Genomic DNA, 19,998 nt, shown 5'->3' with positions numbered 1-19,998 from the left:
TAACAAACACTAAACGATTTGACTGATATTGAAATTTAAAAAATGACAAATAATATTTTATATATTCAGTATAAGCTTGTCATTACTTAAAAAAATCTTATTTTCCAGACAACCAAAGAACAGTACAGTAATATTTACTATTTAAAAAAACTTTGTTAGTATATATAGCACGACGTACATAAAAAACTTGGGAGTGTGGAAGTTTGTAGTATATTTTCATAGAAAATTGCCATCATCTCGTTATGCCATGCATCTATTTTGTATATGATATATTATTTTTGATAGTATTACTATTTCCGAACGGTAATTAAATTCATCCGGTATATTAGCAACAATATTAAAATATTTTTCACAATAAAATAAAAAAAGAATTGTATTGTTTTTGCACGTAATTAATTATGATTTAATACTTCACCCATTTTTACACGAAAAGTATTTTTTTATACTTAAAAATAGTATAACATAGAAATAAGTTGCTTTCAATATTTTGTTTCAATAACATTTGCACAGACAATTCGTTTCAGTTTGGAATCAAAAATTTTAGGAGTCGGAATCATGTCCTATTTCATTTGACGTCCAAAAAATTGCATATTGTAAACAATATAGCACCATATGTATTATCTTAGCGTTAAGCAGTTGGGCAGGACCCTATTGACTTTAATAAATTTATTATATAAAAATAAATACAAAATGAACTTCAATTAATTACCCTAAAATTTCCATTTTTGTCGGCGGCAGAATCATCTCCGCAGCCAATGAGGTGATGCAGTATTTATGTGAAGATAGATTAATATAGTCATAGACCAATATATCTTACTGGGCCTCTCCATAAATTACCTCGCATACATCATTGTCATTTTTGCGGGACCTCTTCACCTTTCTCCCTAGTGTGACGTCACAGATTTTGCAATTATATAGATATTATTTACATTAAATAAAGAATATATAATAAAAAAATTTAATAACTCCCGAGACAAAAAATATTCTAAATCAATTAAATAAAAATATCTTTATTCATATAGGTCTCTTGAAGACTCTATGTATGACGGTAACCATTTACCATAAGATGGGCCGTATGCTTGTTGCCACCATAATAGTATAAAAAAATGTCAATTCGGAGTGATTTCGTGCTAAGGATAATTGACAAGAAACTCCGCTCTTTTCCAATGAACTTGTACAACACTGTATTATTTGTTTTTGAAGAATTAATTTTTTCTTTCTCATTTTCATGATTGCAAAAATACACATTCATTTTTAATAAATAAAAATAATATTGTGTCTTATAATAAATAAATTGTATCTTAGAACCATCTATGATGTAAACTTAAAAACATAAAAGGGTCTATTAATTTAGGAGCTATGACGTCATAGACAAGTCAAACTTACATCCTTTTTTTCAGCAGTTAATAAAGGGTGTGACCACGGGAGAAGCTAGTGTGATATTAGTTGAATATGAGATCCTTATAATTTGATAGTAAGTAATAGTTGGAGACTCTGCAGTTGGTTGAGGTGCGGACGACGGTGGTGCGGTCCGCACGTTCGAAGTTCGCCTTCACGATCTCATAGTATCGGCCATCACTGCAACAATACGTTTCATTCAGCCATAAAAAATCGAACGACATCTTTACTTAGTATAAAATAAGGTCGCATGTTCTGTCCTTGCCGCTTAGGTTTTTAAACTACGCATTAGACTTTAATACAGTGTTTAGCAATATATCGATTGATTCAAGAGGAAGGCTTGTATGTATAATACATGTACACCTGTGCGAAACCGCCCCCGCCACTTCACCCCCCCCCCCCCCTCCGCTTCCTCACCTAGGGGGGCTAGCATATAATATATAAATCTTAATATTACAAAAGCGAATATTTGAGACTATAAGTCCATAGTCACAAACTTTCGCTTTGTTTGTTACTCTTTTACGCAAAAACTACGAAACGTATTTTGGTGAAAATAAAAAAAGATTATGGAAATTGGTCGATATATCGATATAATAATAAATGTCAAGTAAGAATAATGCAGACAAAGTTGCGCCAGTCATATAATGGGTAATAAATTACTTTAAATACTTAATACATTTTTACATACCTACATAATGTACGTAGAAAACACCTAGACTACCAAATAATCATAGTCTTACATAAAAATGTTTGAATAGAACCCGCGACAAACGCAAGTAGGGCGTGCTAAACCGCTAGACCATCGAGACCCTCAAATATGATACCAAATTAATTGCGTAAAAATTAAGTTACCAATTCCACTCACCTGAGAACAAGGCACTTGAGTTTGAGACACTTGACACGTAGTATATCTATTGCCTTCTGACTCTTGTCGCTGAAACGAAGGTTCTCGGGGTCCCAGCGGAGCTCCAATCGCTCCAGGTTGAGGCAGTGGGTTGCTATGCCGTCCATCAACTAGTAATAAAAAAAAAACAATTATAAAAACGTATTAAAAGATATTTTCTAAGTAAGTTAGCATGTTTTAACCATTACATTAATTTAATTAATTACCATTTTATTAATTTTAAAAAAGACAAATAAGTATTTGTACAAATGTCGTCCTTTAAGGAATAATCTTACTAATAAGGGAAAGAACGTGAAACCAAAAGTTTATGAGTATTGATGTTTGTTACTAATGAACGGATTTTGATGAAACTCAGTAATATGTTTGTATGTATGTATTTACAGTACAATGTACATTATAATAAAATTCACAATAAACCTGACAACTAACATACTACAAACACTCACAAAATAAAATACTAGACATCATTGCCCTCTGAGTAAGTAATCACTATTAAAAAAATCAGACCATCAAGTATTACAAGTACGAATTAAAAATTTAAACGAATGGGGCAAAGGGGACTTAGTAATGTGGACTAATAACCTTATTGCTAGCAATGTACCATATCAGTTTGACCTTCACTTCTCTGGAAACTATCGTGATAAATTCATGGTGAATTTACCACGATGGGCTAACTGATCAGACCTCATGCTCATCACATCATTCTCCACTGGTGCTCGCCAGCGTAAACCGTTAGCGTAGGCGGGTGCACCATTCTATTATCATCCATAAGAATTGTAATGAAATTGTTCTCCTTAACTAAACGAAGAGCAATTGATGTTAGAGCCGTAGTAGTGTATTTTTGCATATTTAAAAACTGCAGGCGTTACCTGATCAACGTGAATGTTGACGCCGAGCCGCTCTTGTGTTCCCATAATGAGAATCCTGTAAACATTCGTAATACTTTTTATATAAAAAGTTACATAGCATACGCATGTTACAGATAACACTATACTATTTGAATAATGTTATATCTCAAAACAATTCATACAGTATCACCTAGTCCCAAGCTGAGCAGAGCTGGGTACTATATAACTAATACAGTTTTTTTTTGTACATACATACGCAATAATACGTATTGCGTATGTATGTATTAAACCGCCGAGGCCGTCAATAATGACTGAAAATTGTATGCTTTACTATTGTAATGCATACAATTTCGAAATATATTTTCGCGCTTCTAATTCAGCATTTTCGAGGTATTTTAAGCACTGTATTCTGCAAATAAATTATTTGATTTGATTTGATTTAAAAAACATCCATGACGACTCAGGACAGAAAGCTCTGGCAGAGATTGACCAGAAGGACCAACCCCAAAATAAGTGGGCCTAGTAAAACCAGATCCCATAGAATACGACTTTAACAACGTTCTAAACTTTTTTCAGTGCTTTTTACACATCATTTAAAGAAAATATTTAACAAGTTAATGTATAATAAATATATTATAATATAACAATAATCTAAAGATACTTTACACAGCGCCATCTAGACCCAAGATAAGCTAGCTAAAGCTTGTATTATGCGTACTAAACAACTGATACAATTACACACATATTATAGATAGAAAACAACCAGACCGATACAAACAATCACACTTATGAATACAAATACTACTGTGCGAGGAATCGAACCCGCGACCATCGGAAGTAAGGCGAAGTGCTAAATCGCTAGATCATGTTTCACGACATATTACAAAATAAAACATAACTAACTTGGCATTGGTAAGCAGTTGCAGTACACTCTGCCAGAGTTGGTCAGTGATGTGGGGCATCCCGCTGAGGACCAGCCCCCACAGCTGGCTGCCGTGCCGCGACAGGAACCGGTGCAGAGCCTCGTCCGACAGGTTGTCTGATGAGTCCACGTCCAGCGCCACCAGGTTCCTGAAGATATTGCAGTGTTATCACCTCATCAGTGTACCGTTATATATGATGTTATGAGGTATTGCTTTATTTGTAATATTTGTGTCAATACTCGGCACCCTTCCATTTGTGTCTCCACAAACTAAAATAGACTTTAGCTTTATAACGTTTGTTTGTATTATTTAATAAACCTCATCGAAATAGAACTTCATTACCTACAAAAATTCACGGAATACATATAAATAATAGTTTTTAATATTATTAATTGCCTGATCGAAACTGAATATCCGGATGTGTTGCATCCACAACAAAATAATAATATTGAGATATTTGATAGTAAAGATAGAATACCTAATATTAATTACATAGTAAAATTTATTGTAATAATTAAAAAAAATAGTTTTTATTATATATATAATAAAAACTATACATTAGTTTTGAAATCGTCTAGGAAATGAAAAAAAAATCTGAGGTTCAGAATCTGTGCAACTTGCCGATTATGTGACAGCTTTTTTGTCACTTTCGTGTTTGATAACAACATATGTTATATGTGTTTATAATTATAATTATTATTACAATATATGTTTCTGGAAGCTCGTAAATATTTGTATCGTTATAATTGTATTATATTAAATATTTATTTATTAAATATTCTATAGTATGTGTTTTGAAAGTGTAAATAAATGATTTGTCTATTTTTACATCTCTTTGTTATGTCCCTTTTGACTTCCTTGTTCCCAATTTATTTTTTAATTTCGGAATATACATATACACAAATATTCCTGTTTTTTAATAAAATAGTTGTATAGTGTAATCTTCAGTAACTATAGTTTATTTCCAATTCCATGGCCACTAACCTGGCAGTTCCAGATTCCATCCAAGCCTTCAGCACCGAGTCGTTGAAGCCGTTGATCTGGCCGGCACACAGGAACCTCAAGTTGGGGATCCTGGTGAGCATGTCGATGAGACACTCGGTGGACAGGTCGGTTGCCGTCACGTCCAACTCCTGGATCGAGGACTTCTCCCATTCCACTTGCATCACATACTCTGATTGGAGATCTGGAAATTATAAATATATCTTCATTACATAATATAAAACAAAGTCGCTGTCGCTGTCTGTCCCTATGTATGCTTAAATCTTTAAAACTACGAAACTAATTTTGAAGAAGTTTTTTTAATAGATAAAGTGATTCAAGAGGAAGGTTTATATGTATAATACGGATTTTGATATATAAAATCTCGCGTCACAGTTTTGTGTTTAATAGATATTTTGTGATTCAAGAGAATAGAAACTAATTTTTATACCCCTTAGGTTAAGGTTTTTTTTCATTTTTTCGACAATCCTTTTTACTTTTAAATTTTTATTATGTGGCATTAAAAATACATACAACCCTAAATTTCCACCCTTCTACCACCAACCCCCATTTTTTTATAGCATAATTAATTTATATGGCAAAACAATGTTTGCAAAGGACAGCTAATATGTATATAATATATCATCACCTTCACAACTGTTTCACAATTTGTTAACATTGTTTCAATCACCGGAGAGACAATCAGAAATAGAAAATGGACACGAAAGTAAGTTTGGGTGTCGACTAGATTTGAACTAATAATAAGTAAAATTTTTCTTGAAAGAACGATAGAAAATAAGAACAAAGAAAAATTAAGTTAGGCACTTTAGCCATTATAGTTGTTATATACCTATTATTTATTTAAAAATTAACAGTTTCTTAATTAATACTATCTTATTAATTAATTATACTCCAGATTTCTAAAACATATTCATTACGTAAGTGGGTACGTAATTCATAAATTATTTACTTAAATTTATATATATATAGGACAGTGGAAAAAAATAGACAAATAATTTAGTTTAGGCACATACAACATAATATTTGATCATGGAATGAACGTCCTGTCGAGGTTTTCCCACGAGACTACAGCATGGGGTTTTTCAAGAAAGGTATAATAAGGTTTCTTAAGGATCGGTAACGCGTACCGGATACCCCTGGTGTTTCAGGCGTTCATAGGCTACGGTAGCCCATCAGATGGGCCGTATGCTTGATTGCCACCATCGTAGTATAAAAAAAAACATGGTATAGGCAATAACTCTTAGAACATATTACGTTATCTGTGTTTGGAACTGACGTTGCAAAGTAAACATCTGCCGATTATATTATGTCACTGTCATTTTGTAAAACTATAATTTGATTTAGTAAACATATTTTATTAAGATTCCACTGCTTTTCACTTTAATAATAACAAAATTAATGCAACTTACTGCACCCGTTCATCAGCAGACAGGTGAGCCTCCGCGACCGCTGGAACAGAGTCTTCATTGTGGAGCCTGTCACTTTGTTACAGAAGTTCACCGCCAAGCACTCCAACTGGAAGAAAAGCTTTCGTTAAAAAGTAACGGAGTCTTGTAATAGATTTTTTTTAATATTTTCCCGCTCAAAATAATGTGCCACAGATTCACAATATTGCACGGCGCACAGCCGCAGTACGATGCCGAGCTGGTTATAGCTGTACGCGATGTTTTTTTTACTATACTTATTGTACGTTACGTATAATACCTTAATTATACACTAATATTTATACTATTTATTCTTGTAATTTATTGTTTCCAGGTTTCAAACTTTAAAAATATTGCTATTTCCATATTTAGTACATTTTCATAATAAAATCCGTTTTCCGTTATAACATGTATCACAGACTGCGATGTTTCATCACCACACGGGCAGTGATCGGAGTCTATTATCTTAAATCTATGCAGGTACAATCTATTTCCTAAATGCGTAATTGTGTTGTCGAATTTTACTGCAGAAGCGTAACGTTCCTTGGCGGGGCCCCATATAAGATTTTCGTAAGGGCCCTTACGAAAACCGACCTTAAAATTTCTCACAAAAGAAAAAAAAGTGCATAAAATTATAAGTCATTAGTTAAAATTAAATATTTATTTAATTTTAACTTATGACTTTTAATTTTGGCGCCGGGGGCCCGTATAATTGGTACGGCAGATACGGCGGTAGCTCCCCAGATGCGATGTTAATACCACAGATAAGACAATATTACATAGTGGATTATGTTATCTGTGTTAATACTGAGTAGGTATGTGTATTTAACTCACCTGTATACAATTAGAACTAAAGGCGTCGATGTGTGAATCGTCCACAAAATTGATCCCGTACAAGTTGATGACGCGCAGGTTGGGCGTCGCCGACTTCAGTTTGTGTACGTTTATCACTTCGTATATTTCCTCTTCTTCCTCTTCTATTTTCTCATATGTACCTGAATACAAATAGAAACGAAAAAATAATAGAAATAGTCTTTATAATAAATAAATAAATAACCCTGGACAATTAACACTGCGTTAACTAGTCCCACGGTAAGCAGAGCTTCTAGTACCTAGTAATACCAGTTGTCTATGTCTAGTACCCATAACACATTATGGGTACTAGACATAGACAACTGGTATTAATACATAGATTTTTTGTAAATACATAAATAATATACATAGGATAATGCAATAGACGTAGACCAATGAAGATAATTTTCTTTGATAAAAACAAACACACAAACACAAACATCAATTTTACATTCCATAAAAAATTGAGAAAGATGTAAAATTCGAGTTATAGTCATAAATATCTATTATACATATACAAACACGTCTTTATATTATTAAAAAAATGAGAGAATTACAACAATCATGACTAATTTATTTTGTACTCAAATTATGTATTTATTTATATCAACTTAGTTTTATGGTATTTTATATTCACACAAAATACTTAAAAATGTAATTTTAAACAAAATTCATTCAAAAAAGCAACACGCAACTTTTTTTATCATTTTTCTTATAATGAGTCTGCGTTCCGAATGAGTGGTAGAATCAAAGAAATGTGACTACTCACAACTGCTCATATTTAGTTTATTGAAATAAACACTAATTCTATTTCTAATAACAATTACTCGCTAATAAGATTATACAAAGATATAATCTGTACTTAATTTAAAAAAAAACTCACCTATAAGATGCAAAATCTCAAGACCGTTGATGAAGTTGTAAATCTTCCTCATGAAGCCCTCCATGAAGATGACCTCCGAGAGGCAGATACACAAGTATCGAAGCTTAGTGGGGAACGCCTGCATTTCAGAGAAATCGTGAAGTTGCATAGCTGAAAAATTGTTTAATATACACTATTTATATTATTAAACAACTAGAGCAACCAGGTCAAACCGACCAATCAACCAAATTAAATCAAAAATATTTTTTCGTATAGGATATTTTAGCCTATGAACGTCAAAATTTACAGATTCAATTGAGAAGAAGTTGTAAGAAACTCAACTCAATTTATTTTTTGTTAAAAGTCAGTTTAGTTACATTGTGTACTTATGTAAGTGTCTAATATGTTTAACATTAAGTGAAAATCCCGTGGATGAACTACTATTCCCATGTCGAGAAAGTAACCTTTATTTACCATAAAATTATTCATGCGGTAGAATAAAAAAACTTGCCTATTCAAAAGTGCTTATATTAAGTTTATTTGAATAAAGATTATTTCTATTTCTATTTCATGTTAAAACCCGGTTAACAATATATGTAAATAATGAAAGATTGTATACATCATTTATAATACTAGCTGGGACCGTGGTTTCACTCGTATGAAATTTATAGCCTATTTGTTATTCTGATGTATACTATATTGCTTCAGTAGTTTTTGCGTAAAAGAGTTTTTTTGGGTTGTTTGGGCTACTGTCAGATGTTTGTAACACCTGTAGCACTGCGACCTACATAGATCTATTGTGCTCGCCCTTTTTCAAAGTTCGCTACCTAGACCCGTCAGGGAAAAGAATTGCAGGATATGGGCTACAATCACATAGGATGTGTAGTAGCGTTTCCTCTTCAGTTTGGCAGAATCTGCAGATATTTGTCGTGCATAGGCCTAGTTTTGCTATATGCTTGTTTAATTTTCAGTGTCCTGTGAGGGCCCTAGTCATCATGAAAGAGTAACAAACATCTATCCATACTCACAAACTTTCACGTTTATAATATTAGTAAGATATATAATAAACTTACCGGTACTGAAATCGAGGAGCATGTGCGTCAGGTTGGGACATTTCGCCGCCAACTCGTGCAGCACCGTGTGTGTGATCAACTCTATTGGGAGCTCGATGTATCGCAACGACGGACCGAACCGTATCGATATTAATGCCAACAGGGACTCGAGAGATCCTGAAATATATTATTATTTATTACACATGTACCTTTTATGAGGTTTTCTTTTATTATTTACTAGCAACTCGCCCTGGCTTCTCTCTCTCTCTCTCTCTCTCTTCTCTTCTTATGTAATGATAATGAAATGGTGCTGTCATTATTTTTTTATAAAAATTTATAACATGTTAGCATTTAGCACTTCTTTATATAAACCATAAGTGAACGAAATATACTCCTCCATCGCGCAATTTTCGTAAAAAGGGGTGCAAAGTTTTTGCATCTCTTATTAATATATAAATTATTATGTTTTTGTAAAATAATAATGTAGAACAAGTTCATACACTAATTATAGTTCGAAACAGCTAACACCATAAATTCGAGTAAATATTTTTATGTAACACAAATATTGAAATAGAATAATCTGATTTCATATTAAAAATTATTGATTCCCGGAGCGGAAATAATGCCCTGCCGTGCCGTAGATGTCAAACTAGTATAGGTAAAATTTATTTATTTATACTTAAGAGGCCTATTACAAAATGATGCCGCTCAACTTTAGGTTTAATCGCATGGATTTTTACGCACACACACAGCATATACATCACACAGACGCAAATAACCGTTTATATTAATCGGTTTAATTTAGTATAAATTAATTGAATCCTTGTAATATTTATATATATAATAATGTACATATGTTTCTACTTAACTAGTGATATATAACTACTTATTGGATTTTTTAAAATAAATCATTGTATTTATCTTAATTGTCAAAGTGCTAATAATGACCATATTTTTTTATTTTTATTCCTAGAGGGTTGATGTCAGGATGCTTGGTTTTTGTACATAATAAAAGCCAAAACCTTAAGTAATATGAGTAACAAATAGTTGGGATAATATAAGAAGATGAAATTACTATGACATAAATTTACAAATTAATTTTCTTACATATTAATACAATATAATTTATTATTAGAGTCGGATACATTATTGCCATATTCACTTGTTCTAAATATTATACTTAGCAAATAATTATTTTATTTATATATAATAGTTGTGTTTTCAATCTTTGTTTTGATTTAAATGTCCCATCCTTATATATATATTTTTATCGTGTATCACACATCGCGACTTCGTCAGCGTGGTATAATGAAATTGACCAAATAAAGGAAATATATTTAGATTATAACCTAAAAAAGTTTCTTTGTTTCACTTAAACAATGACGATACTTTTATACAACCTTTCATCTCCGCGCCTTTAACCTTTCGCACTATAAAGTAGTCTATGACCTTTCTCAGGGTATACTATCTGTGTATATGTATATCTATCTATATAGACTACTTTATAGACTACATGTGTATATATATGGTAGTGAATTTACAGGGTACAGGGTTGTAATAACACCTCGAGTTTTCAGGAATGGCAACGCATGAGGGAAACAATATGTATATGAACATGTTTGTAGGTAACTGCTCATGTATATAGGCGACGATTACCCATTCCATCAGGAGAGCCGTCATAATAATGTTTGCCATTTATATTAAAAAAAAAGCTTAAATCAGCAATTCATTGCTGTTCCTGTCATCATTGACACGCCGCATATATTCTGATATTGTTTCAATGCTTATGTCTCGTTCTTGGTTTATCAATTATTGATTTTTTTAAATAATTCTTTTTTGTTATCTATTAATATTTGTTATAACCTTGTTTATTAATCATATATTCTACGGTCAAATCCTATTTATAAATTATTACAAGACGCCTCATTGATTATATGTAATGAAATCACCATGAGCTATAGAGATTTTGGATAGAACCTTAAAAGACCTTCAGTCAAATACCTCTGCTCTCATTAACGGGATTACTTTTATACTTTTGCTCGGAGATCCATTCTGAAAGACTTCTGTGTCATTACCATCGTCTTTATGTACTTTAATTGAAAGTTTAAAACTACTGACAAATTTGAGAGCTCATTTTTATGGAAGCACAGATAGTTTTCCCAGACTAACTGCTCAAACTCTGTGTTTAAAGGAATTTCTCAAAAGCATGATCCAATCATGAAATTTAAGCCCGCCGAACATGTGTGTATGGCATCCCATTTTTTGTGTAAATATTTAATATATACAAAAATTGAAAGACAATGTAATTGTATTACCAAAAATTATAACCGGTACGTTAGCTGGGCAACAGCTTATATACCAAGAATACCGATGATTCCAACTGATCTGTTTTTTAATACCATTTTAACGGCTTCAATTTCCGGTTAAAATATCATCTACACATGTAATAGATCTATGTATGTTTTGATCTTAAAAAACTACGCAGATTTTGATTCGTTGTTATTTAATAGACAGAATAGATAGACTCAATTAGGAAGGTTTATATATAACGACCCAATATATACAAAGGATCTTTAAACGCGCGATAACCTATATATCACAATATTCATTTCGGGCGAAATTAAAACATTGTAAAGAATATAATAAAAACATTTATAATGTTAAAAAGTTGAGTTATTTAAAAACACGTACAATTATAATTATTTGACATATATTGTACAGTAATGAAAGTCATAAACAGTTTTGTATAACAGAATGGCTGCAATTTAGAAATATCTGTATTGTGTAAAATAAAATAAAGTAAATTGGATAAAGTATCTCTAAACATTAAGGAATATAATTTATATATAATTTGGTAATTTATTTACAATCCACATTGCATACTAGATGATATAACACAAGACAAATGTACGTAAAAATAATAATGGTATTTTTATAAACAATAACCCTATTTTAATTTAGAAAAAATCTACAAAATAAACATAAAAAAAATTGATTTACATTTTCTTAATATTTTTCTAATCAGATAAACGTTATTTTTAAAAATACTAAAACGTTCTCTTTTTTAATTTTAACAATTAATTGCCATTAGTGTGAAAAAAACGAAATACCATGTAGTTAAAGTGCTTTTCAACTGAAAACAGCAGATAGGTAAAGAATTTATTTGTATCATAACTGTACTTTTGTTTTGGCATGCTAAAATAAATATTATATATATATATATTTAACAACAACTTTAAATTAATATTCGTAGAAATAAGTATGTATTAGCAAAATTAATTAAATGTGTACTTAAATTATCAAAATTGTTTAGTCGCACTATACTAATGTTCACTGACAAATGTTTACGAATGTCTTATCGTAGCGGTGTCGTAAAAAATAGCATAGATCCTACCTTGACGAGCGCTAGCGCAGCACTGAGAATTTACTTTTGGCGCAACGGAATTTATACAACTTTAAATTATTATTATTGTTTATTTTTTTCTTAGAAACTTATATTTTTTTTTTCCTATTTCTAATTTACAAGTATATTAACTTTATTATTATGTTTTTTTTATGCAAAAATTTCGTTGTTTTTATGAGAAAATTAGAAATGATTATGGCAAAGTTTTGTTGAAATTTCGGGTTTCATTATGATCAATTTTTTAGATATTTAAGTTGAAAATGTGTTTTGTAAAAAAGGACGATGCTGTCTCAATTTATGAAGTAATTATCAAGTTTTAGTACAGATATCATATCAGTTTATGTTTGTTTATTAATGAACGACGACCCCAAACTTCTGTCTCTTAGCGTTTTTGAATAAACTATTTTAGAAATTAGGAAGACTAACAAAGAGAAAATTAACAATTCAAAGATGTAGTTTTTAAGATTAGATATCTATCTATATAATTCAGGAATAAAAATGTATATCCGACTCTTAATTTCTTAGAACCAGAACCCCAAAGACCCTGCTTTTAGGCCAAAAAATGTGAAAGGCCTCTTAATACATAGATTTCATAACTCATACATTTTAGATAAATTATTTACTATATTGGAATTTCATTTGTGTTATCAGTGGTCCCCAGACTAGGTGTTGGGGACTGGGAGCGCATAAGATGTAGGTACTACAAAACAAAGTCGCCGGCGCCGACGGCGTCGCAGATAGCTTATATCTTTTAAATTACACACCGGATTTCAATGCGAATTTCAGCAACAGATAGAGTTATTAAAGAGGAAGGTATGTATAATAAATGCTTGTTATAGTATAGAATAAATAGAACAAGCCGAGGAGGAATCGCTAGTGTATTACAAGGATAAAACTGAATTTATTTTTATTTAATCTAACTCACGAGAAATATACATCTACTACAATAATTAGTTTAATTAATTAGCACTGGATAGGTGACATTTTGTCTTAAATATTTTAAAACAGCTATTAGCGCTGTATAAATTGTGTAAATATTTTTATGAAAGTCACAAATATTGAAATAGAATAATCTGATTTCATATTAAAAATTAATAAACATAATTTGATTTTGATGGACGCATTAATGATGTGACGTCAGTTATTTATGCTAAAATTTTGCCAGTGTTGCAAGTATACACAAATAGCTATTAAATCAGGAAGATTATATCTATTTGACACTACAATGACGAGTGCTAATTTGTTATATTTAAACCTGTTTTAATAATACATTGAGCTCAGAAAAAGGCAAAATATATTTTTAAAGTTCCTTTATTTAAGGTTATATTTAATCATTAATGTAAACTTGCAATTATAAGTTTATATTAATTATTTTAATTTGGTTTATAATTAATGTAAACTAAAATAATAAATAATAATGTACATAATTACGGCCTTGCCAATTATCGATATATAATTAAAACCTGTCTATTGAATTTGTGTATATTACAAACAAATCATTGCTATATTATTAAAGTTGGTGACATTGGGTACAATTTCTCGAAATCTTTTTACTTTTTATGAGAACCATTTGTATGCATGCTCTTGGTTTTTAGTTCATAATATTGTATAGCAATTCTTATTTAAGTAAATGATATTTATTCTTTTGAGAAAATATAAAATATCTTAAATCTTATAGTAATTGAAATATAGTCGCCATAAAGTTTACTTACCCACATGTAAACCAGAAATCTCCGGTCGTAAACTGACATGTGTCCATAAACGGGTGTCGTATGCCATCATTCGCCACCTTTTGCATACTGTGGCCATACGACATATTTCTCTGTGCGTCAAGTACGAGAAAATATTTAATAAAACCTTATCCGGCAGTTTCTCTATCGTCTGTAAAAAAATATTTATTTAATATGTTAAAGCAGCTAGGTATTTTTTTATCGTTGAACAATTCACACATCGCCATTGCGAAACATTCATTGAATCGCAAAATCCAAAATGTGCGTTTTATAGGTTTAAATTTTACTCTAGTCACAAGTTAAGCAGAGCTTGTGTTATGGGCACTAAACATTATACTACACTGAACATACTGATATAAATATTAAGCTATTCTTTTTAGAATTATACACATAAAAATCACCAAATACAAACAATCACACGCATGAATTGTATTCACCGTTTTTTTTTACTCTAATGCTGTTGCTGGCCTTTTACAGCTTCAGCTGACGATAGGAAAACCCGCGGAAGAACTTATGGCCGAAGGCCAACTCCCGCCTGACAGATACGACTTTAGTCTAAGAGCACCGCTAGGGGTTCGAACTTCGGCTCAGGCCGTCATAATGTCGATCCTCGTTTGACGGGGATCGATCGGAGGGGGGTCACCGTTTGTATTCAGAAATGTTTGTACCGTTAGTGAGAGAACCTGTCACTGTGGGAAAAAGCGGTGTCCTAAAGCGCTACACCACCGAGGCCATTATAACAATGTCTTGTATATTTATATTAAATTATTTTTTGAAATGGTAAATTCCTACTGCGATCCTGTCCGCTTAGACACGGGTACCTATATTCTAAAATATTGTTTCAATGCGTAACATGTCAGTAGCGTTTTGTTATTATCAATAAGTAATCTTACTTTTTTTAAATAATCTTTACCTACTATTATTCTTTTTTCAAATAGAAGTTATCTATTAATATTTGTTATTTATAACCTTGTTTATTAAAGTTGGCATCATATATTCTACGGTCACTCAATCATAGTATTGTTAGTGTGTTATAAATAGCAAGTTTTATTTGCAAAGTACATAAATTGTAATGTTTATTACAATATTACCGTACTAGCGAACGGGCTTCTAACTCCACCTTCAGTCAAATAAACCTGGCTAGCTTCTAACGCCAACTGTCCCCAAACATCCGTCGGTATATCCATTATGATATTTTCACAAATTAACCACTTTTAGTGCAATCTTTTAAATGCAGTTTTCAGGTTACGACACATTCATAGCAAGTTTACTTCATACGCACGGAAAGTTCACAGAGGTAGAATGTAGAACGCTGTGTTTAAATTTGGAATCATCTGGGTGCGCCGTGGCTACAGATCGCAGAGGAAGTATTTTGGGATGTGTGTATGATTTTTTCCTTTTTTTGTGTAAATATTTAATATATACAAATTATTGTAAAAAAATTAACTAGTATTACATTAAAAATTACGTTCTAATTTGTAATATATAAAAAATGAACAGAATTCACAAAGCTTCGATGAAAGAAAATTAGCGGGAATTTTCAAATATCATGCAGAGTTGGACACGCTCTTTTGTTTTTTGAATTTTCATTATATATATCAGAAGGAGACTTGATACCAAGTATTAAATGCAGTTTACTCAACTACTTGAGTTGCCAAATAGTCACGCCGTGTTATGGTTTCATTTTAATATAACATACTGACACTGCTACTGATATTACTGTGTATTATGACTAAAGATTTTATGACACAATTATCCGCATCAATTTACATATCTAATATTGCAAAGATATATAAAAAGAGATGCTATCTTGCCACCAGGCAAACCGCAAGCTTGATCACAATATAGAAAAAAAATTCTTTCTTAATATTAAAATTAAAACATTGTAAAGAATATAATAAGAGCAATACATGATGACAGTTAAAAAGTTAAGTTATTTAAAAACAATAAAATGTACAATTATAGTATTTGGGATATTGCCAAATATATTTTCACTGTCGCAAAACATAAACAGTTTTGTTAATATCAATAAATTATTTCTGTATTATTTACCATAAGAAAGTAACTTTTTGTCGTTGCCTCCACAGAAAAAAGGCATTATGTCATATTATTGAGGAGAAAATTTCTTAGTGCCTACGAAATGAATGTAAACTGGAAATCTATAATAGAAAATTCTATTATAGAGATCTATCAATTCAGAGCTTTGAACTCTTGCTTCGACTTTCTAGTACCGTAAAAGTCTGGTAAGGTGAAAAAATATGGTACTGTTACTCGTAGGTACATACTTATTATGATTGCTTTTAGAACATAATCGTAATGAGACAACTAGTGTTATTTAAAGAATAGAAAAAATAGATTCCATAACTAATTATCACATAATTATATATTTATATCATAATACTACGAATGAAAGTACGTGATAAAGTACAATTCTTTAATATCCGATTAATATTTAATCAACATTAACATAGTCGATCACTTTAGAAAAACAAAAGAATATTACCAGTTAGTTTCAGAATGTTTAAAAAAAACAAAAAGGCCTGTACATGTAGTTAAAGTAGGTATTTAACTGAAAACCAGTGTCTGACTCCAATAACAAAGAATACACTTAGTTGTACCATATTATCTGTGGTTGTACCTTGTTTTAATCACTGTGGTCGTTATGTATGAAATTTTGTGTATGTTGTATTTGCTTCTTCTTTTCTTATATACTCTGCATTATTTATAATTTATTCTGCGTTGCAAAGTGTATGTGTGTGTGTATTTATTGATTAGAATAAAGTAAATTATAATCTATTACAATTACTTTCCACAATTTTCGTTTGAATCGTAGTGAAAGATTACGAATTCGTCGGTGTTAAACAGACATATAACTTGGCAAGCTGCAAGGTATTTCCTGATTGTGTGAGTCATATCGCAGACAATCGGTTCATTTGTATGAAACGATTCACTGTTTTATAATGTTTACGCCGTCTCGACATTTTAATTAGATTTTTGTATTGCACAGGTGTATAATTTTATTTTAAGATATTGCGTTCCAGACATTCCGAAATAGAATAAAATATACCTATCAACCTATAATTTCGATGACCTCATGTGTGTTTTATAAATTTCCTATGAATTCTATTATATACGATATATAATAATGGTAGATATGCCTGCGGTTTCATCCGTGTGAAAATTATAGCCTGTTTTATTCCGATGTATAAGCTATATTACTGTAAAATTTTATCAAAATCCGTTCAGTAGTTTTTGCAGTTTAACGGTAACAAATTAGGATGCCTGATAATGCAGTTATCCTAAAAAAATACTAGTACATACCTATATAAGTTGATAAAACTTGTATTTTGTACACAAACCAATTTTAATACAGATTTTGACAAATGCTTCAAATATCAGTTTTATTAAAAGGGAAAATTATCTTATTTTTGATACAACCGTAGCTGTGATTAAAGATTTTTAAATAAGCTTCGAGAGCGATAGCTACAAATTGTTAATATAGTTAAACGGATTTCAACACGAATAATTATTATAATGCATTAATTCATAAAATTATTCGCGTGAAAATTTACCTCATTTGACGTTTGGACTAGATTGAACTAGCCATGAATGAACTAAACATTAAAGAAAACAAATAAACCCTAATGTACCTACCTAATATATAAAATAATTAAAGTATGTATTTTTCGGTCGATTATCGTTAATCAATTCTTTGCTGGAAAAACACAAACAATTCCGTAAAATTGCGTATTATTGATTCTTTGGGTAATGTACAGGACATAAATATTTTTAATTAAATTTTAAATTCCATTGCCTATACATTTTTTATTACATAGCTTTACAATTTGAAGTCATTTATTCTTTTTATTTCATTCAATATATTTATGTAACAATATTTTATACTTTTACATTGTTTATCCGAATTTATATATAGGCGTTTTATCTGGTAAAAACCAATGCACAAAAACACTATTTGACTGAGCTAAGTTTGTATTACATTAGATTATACTAATAAATAGGTACATGTTCTTCTTTAAATATATAAAATAATGTTTTTGTTATGTAGAATTAACTGATCTAAATAAACTTCTGTCTGGACCTTTACTTTTATTTACCTACTACGATAAATAAATATAGGTACTATACATACCCACTACGATAAAATAATTTTCGGTCTACTCAAAATAAATACAAAATAATACTACGTGGTAATTAAATAAAATAACGTTAATATAAGTGTAGATTAAAATATTACAATGTTTTATATATATATATTAATTCCAACTCAGAATTATTAAAATAAGTAATTATTTACGGATCTTACTTAATATAACTTCAGTGTATTAGCAAAATACGTTAATATTAATATTTATTTTTTCTTACTATTCTCTAAAAATAATTACCATAGTTTTTTTTCGTCGAAAACTGGACATATCATCTCTAGATATAGCTGCTGCGGCTGTATCTACGTTTAAAATGCCCCAGGAATCCATGTTTAATTAATTAATTTACAGGCCACGATACAATTGTCTTATTTAACAATACACACACTTCTTAAACGTACAGATACCTATAATCTTTTACATAAACTATTTTATTCACTCACACAATTGGTGCGAAATTATTTTAACTCAAATGTTCACAGACTTAACTAAACCGACTTCATGTTATCCATTTGTCGAGCTATAGTACAAATGTGATTCAAATTGACTATAGCAATGTTGCGACACGCACTACCTATATGTTATCAGACATTTAAATTGGCAAACCAAAATAAGTGCGGCATTTTGCTTCAACTGGGCGCTACGAGACGATGTAGTTGCCAAGAAGATTCGTATTGCATTCGTGTCACAGTAACATTTATCATTAACTGACTTCGTAAAAGGAGGCGATATGAGGGGTGGATATTTTTTTAGCTGTTTATTAAAACTATCAAGTTCCAGAAAAAAAATCTTTTTTTATCTACATTCTGTGTGTGATAAGAGTTTATATCACTAAATGAAGATAAAAAACAAACAACCAATATACTAATAATGGGCAATGTTAAATAAACTTACCTCATATATAATTAATGCTTAAATATAGATTGCAAAAAGATCTATCCACATCTGTTTAGTTTTTGCTACTATGTAGAATAAACTACATACAAATAAAAAAAATATATATCAATTCGAAAGGCTCGAGGATTTTATATTGTTTTCAAAATAGTAATGAATAAAATATTTCCACCTATTTTTGCAAGAAATTATACCCCCCACTCCATATTTAAATTTATAATAACTTTAATTTAAATTTATGTTACACAATACCATCCTGATCATCTGGATGAATGGCGGTCTTCCACCGTGCGGTTTTCTAGAAACTTTTTGCCTCGCACAACCACATTATGGAATCACCTTCCAGCAATGGTATTTCCGAACCGATACGATATTGAAACCTTCAAGAAAAGAGCTTATTCCTTTTTAAAACCCGACAACGTACTTGCAATTCCCCTGGTGTTGCGGGTGCTCATGGGCGGCGGTAATCACTTACCATCAGGTGAGCCGCATGCTCGTTTGTCCCCTGTGTTATAAAAAAAAAACACAAATTTATATATATAA

The 19,998-nt window shown here is 30.9% G+C and overlaps 1 protein-coding gene across 2 annotated transcripts; it reads right to left on the bottom strand.

Annotated features, from left to right (window-relative positions):
- Positions 1-2: 2 nt before the first annotated feature.
- On the bottom strand, positions 3-19,172 carry LOC131845479 (F-box/LRR-repeat protein 2). Of its 2 annotated transcripts, none has more exons than XM_059194541.1 (11): positions 18,802-19,172; positions 14,381-14,549; positions 9,287-9,442; positions 8,235-8,384; positions 7,334-7,494; positions 6,485-6,590; positions 5,058-5,259; positions 4,054-4,221; positions 3,172-3,226; positions 2,264-2,412; positions 3-1,578 (listed from the first exon to the last, which is right to left on the bottom strand). In XM_059194541.1, the coding sequence occupies exons 1-11, from the start codon at positions 18,889-18,891 to the stop codon at positions 1,443-1,445; spliced, it is 1,542 nt and encodes a 513-aa protein (XP_059050524.1). In that variant the 5' UTR covers positions 18,892-19,172; the 3' UTR covers positions 3-1,442. The 2 variants fall into 2 exon arrangements, with proteins under 2 accessions (XP_059050524.1, XP_059050523.1); XM_059194540.1 differs by lacking the exon at positions 18,802-19,172 and adding an exon at positions 15,490-15,699.
- Between the last annotated feature and the right edge of the window lie 826 nt (positions 19,173-19,998).

The sequence above is a fragment of the Achroia grisella genome, unplaced genomic scaffold (assembly GCF_030625045.1).
Source record: "Achroia grisella isolate CSIRO2021 unplaced genomic scaffold, CSIRO_AGI_Agris_v1 utg474, whole genome shotgun sequence".
In the NCBI taxonomy this organism is placed as follows: domain Eukaryota; kingdom Metazoa; phylum Arthropoda; class Insecta; order Lepidoptera; family Pyralidae; genus Achroia; species Achroia grisella.
This window is presented reverse-complemented; position numbering and strand designations above follow the sequence as displayed.